Source organism: Formica exsecta, unplaced genomic scaffold (assembly GCF_003651465.1).
Source record: "Formica exsecta isolate Colony F162 unplaced genomic scaffold, ASM365146v1 scaffold160, whole genome shotgun sequence".
Taxonomy (NCBI): domain Eukaryota; kingdom Metazoa; phylum Arthropoda; class Insecta; order Hymenoptera; family Formicidae; genus Formica; species Formica exsecta.
Window position 1 is genome coordinate 524,569 of NW_021848923.1, and position 3,364 is coordinate 527,932.

The 3,364-nt window shown below is 31.2% G+C and overlaps 1 protein-coding gene across 2 annotated transcripts in view; it reads left to right on the plus strand.

The window, feature by feature from the left end:
* The window catches only part of LOC115233152, a 9,617-nt gene that overhangs the window by 3,042 nt on the left and 3,211 nt on the right, over nucleotides 1-3,364 (plus strand). For both annotated transcript variants that reach the window (XM_029803438.1, XM_029803435.1), the window contains exon 2: nucleotides 1,599-1,961. In XM_029803438.1, coding sequence (XP_029659298.1) covers nucleotides 1,599-1,961 — 363 coding nt within the window. The remainder of the gene's footprint in view (nucleotides 1-1,598; nucleotides 1,962-3,364) is intronic.

The window sequence follows — 3,364 nt, forward strand, 5'->3', positions numbered from 1 at the left end:
ATATATATAAAAATCATTTATATGTATATATAACTCTTTGTGTGTATATGTATTGCATAGTTAAATAAATAAAGCAACGATTTTTTTAGCTCCATGCAAAGGATAATATAAATAATTGATAAACGATTGTAATGAAAATAAATCATACATATGCATATATTTCTTACACACTACATTTTATGAACAGTCGGAGTTGAAAGGGGTAAAAAAGCGAGTTGCGAAAATGCGTATAAAGCAGCATTTGAAACTGATCTACAAAGGAGGTTCAAAGTGGGTCACTTGCTTATTTGGTTGTAGAACTGTATGCATACATAAGGTTCTCTTCCTTCCTCTTTTGAAATTCACACGCGTATTTAAAGCTGCGTGCATTTTCGCTTCTCAGGTTTAAGTTCAAAGTGCAAATTTTTATGCGCACCGAGCAAAAAGCTTGGTCATCAGTCGGAAAAATCAGCTTAAACTAAATGGAAAATTTCACGAATGCAGCAATTAAGTTGGAGCAATTGAATAATGTTATAACGCTCAAATAGTCTCGTTAGGTGGTTTGTTAAATTTATATAAAAATCTGTTCATAGACGAAACTCGGATAAAATTAGAAACTCAAATAAAGAAGCTTTAAAGTATTTAAAAAATCGAGATTATATATACATATGTGTGTGAGTGTCAAATATTATATTTTTTATATATAGGTATATAAATATAATATTAAAAAAAAAAAAACATAATAGAAAGCTTATTGACACACAATTTTTATGTTTTCGAGAAATTGAAGAGTTGAAGACAATCTTTGGAAATAAGTTGATCAATTAGTCGTCGCATGCGAGAATTGGATAATTCCGTTAAGTGGCCTGGTCGATATCGTTTACAGAGTAGAACAGGCGTACTATTGCAGGCAATTGCAGTTGCATTACAGAGAGCAGAGAATCCGCTACAATTAACGTGATTATTTAACGGCGCTCTCGTTGTGTACCCGCAATGTTTATTCGCTATTCGCTCGTTACCGGTGTTGTGTGCATTTCTCTATACACATATCCACGTGTAATACTAGGGGTCGGATTTACCCCATGGTTATACACCGCGTCCAGCCTCTGTGTTGACCAGGCAAAACTGCGTCCAGGAAATGCAAAACCGTATTATCGTATTATTACAGTAATGACGACATTCGTACCACATTTATTCCCGTTTATCGCAACTACTATACGATATTAATTATAATTATACATTGATTATACAGAGATAATTTGTTTTATAATTATTATTCTTTTGTAAATCATTTTTTAAGAATATATAAATATATATATTTTTTGTAAGAAATATGTTATATATTTTTAATATGTTTGTTTTTAATAATAAAAAAATAGGAATTGTTATATTATATATTATTAGAATATACAAATACATATATAATTCCTGCACAATATTATTCTTGAGTGCATGAAGGTATATATTCTCTGCAAGACAATTAATATCTCTCAAGAATCCTTAGGCAAGTTTCTCTCAATATCAGAACAAAACAAGAACCTATACAAGACAATGAAACAAATTGTTGTTATGCATCGAAAGAAAGCTCAAATAAATCCCATTTCGATATCTTATTGCAGAATCCCAACAACTTGTCATCAAGAGCATCAATGTTCCCTCCGCTATAAAGGTCGGCGACGTCAATCACGTGATCCTCGACTGCGACTACGCTCTGGAGAACACCTCGAGCCAAGGGTTAGTGGTCAAGTGGTTCTTCAACGTCGACCAAGTGGTCTACCAATGGATTCACGGCAGGAATCCCTTAGCTGATGAGCCAGCCGCGAAATACATCGATCTGACATATAAGGCAAGCGATGATCCTTTCACCGAGTATCGAGCCATGAAGCTGGATAAGCCGGGAATCGATCTAACGGGCGATTACACGTGCGTGATATCGACATTTGAGGACGAGAAGGCGGCAAACGCTTCCATGGTAATTTACTGTAAGTATTTTTTTTTTTTTTTTTTTTTTTTTTTTTAGAGCAATGATTATATTATGTCGAGTATTAGTTATTATGTAACATGTATTTCGTGTGTATGTGCATGTATGTGGGTGTATCACCGTGTATGTATTTATTACGTTATTCTACATCTATCAATAAAATAATTTATTTATTTATAAAAGAAATACACATATCTAAATCATGTTTAGTAACAAATACATATATATATTTCTTGGAAATAATATCAATCGAATTTTACTTGTAAAAATTTTGATCACTATTAAAAATGAAAGATTAAATTAATTTGATGCTCGAAAACAATGTTCTTAATCCATATTGTTATTTAATATTATTTTTAATGCTATTTTTAATATACTATTTAATTGAATAATATTTTGCCCTTTCTCTCTCTCCTTTCCTCTTTCTCTCTATCTCTTTCTCTTTCTCAATTATATTTTAATGGTTTTGAAATTCCAACATTTAATGTACAAACGAAAATTATCAAATGTATAATTTATCAGAATTTTAATCATTTTAATATAATTATATTTTAACATTATTTTACACGGGATTATTGCTTTGGTAATCTTTTTATCTACCATGAACTTTGATCTCGCCGACGATACTTCTCCATTTATCTCTGTCTTAAGCAGAGGCATTCTCCACTTTCCTCTAGCCTACTCTTTACACATTCTCCTCAACTCCATCAATCCACTTTAACTCCCTTTTCACCCCCTTTATGCTCCTTCTACCTTTTCCGAATATGTTTTTGTATTTATTTTATTTTCGTTAAAGTTTTCGTTTTAATTTACAATTTAGTTAGTTAGTTTAGATAATTAGTTTAGCTTCAGATAATTATATTTTACGCGCGCGCGCACACACAATTTATTACTATTATATTCATTACATCATATTATTATGATAATATAATTATGCTTTTACTTTAAAATATACGCAAAATAACTGTTTCATACATTAGAAATATAACAAATGCGTAGGATGTCACTGATTTAAAAAAATCAGACTTTATTTCTCTCTAAATGCCCATTTTTCACTTCACGTTCTAGCGTAAATTTTCTTCGGTGTTGTTCCACTTTTATGCGTTCGCAAATCCTTCAATTTGCGCCGGGCGCTTTTTATTTACGTGGTTCCTGTTTTACGCTCAGGTTTCAATTTACGCGGTAAAGCGGAGTATGTACTTTCTTTTCCACACCCTTTTTAGAGCAAACGCTTTAACGCTGTGCTCGCTCATTATTTTTTTTATTTCTGTTTCATAGTTTATTAAGTACATTACCTCTGCGTCATTTATATTATTATTTATTTTTGTTTGAAACACATTTTATTTCTGCACTTTCTACAATTTATGTTACAATTAATATACATATAAATAAATATATATTATA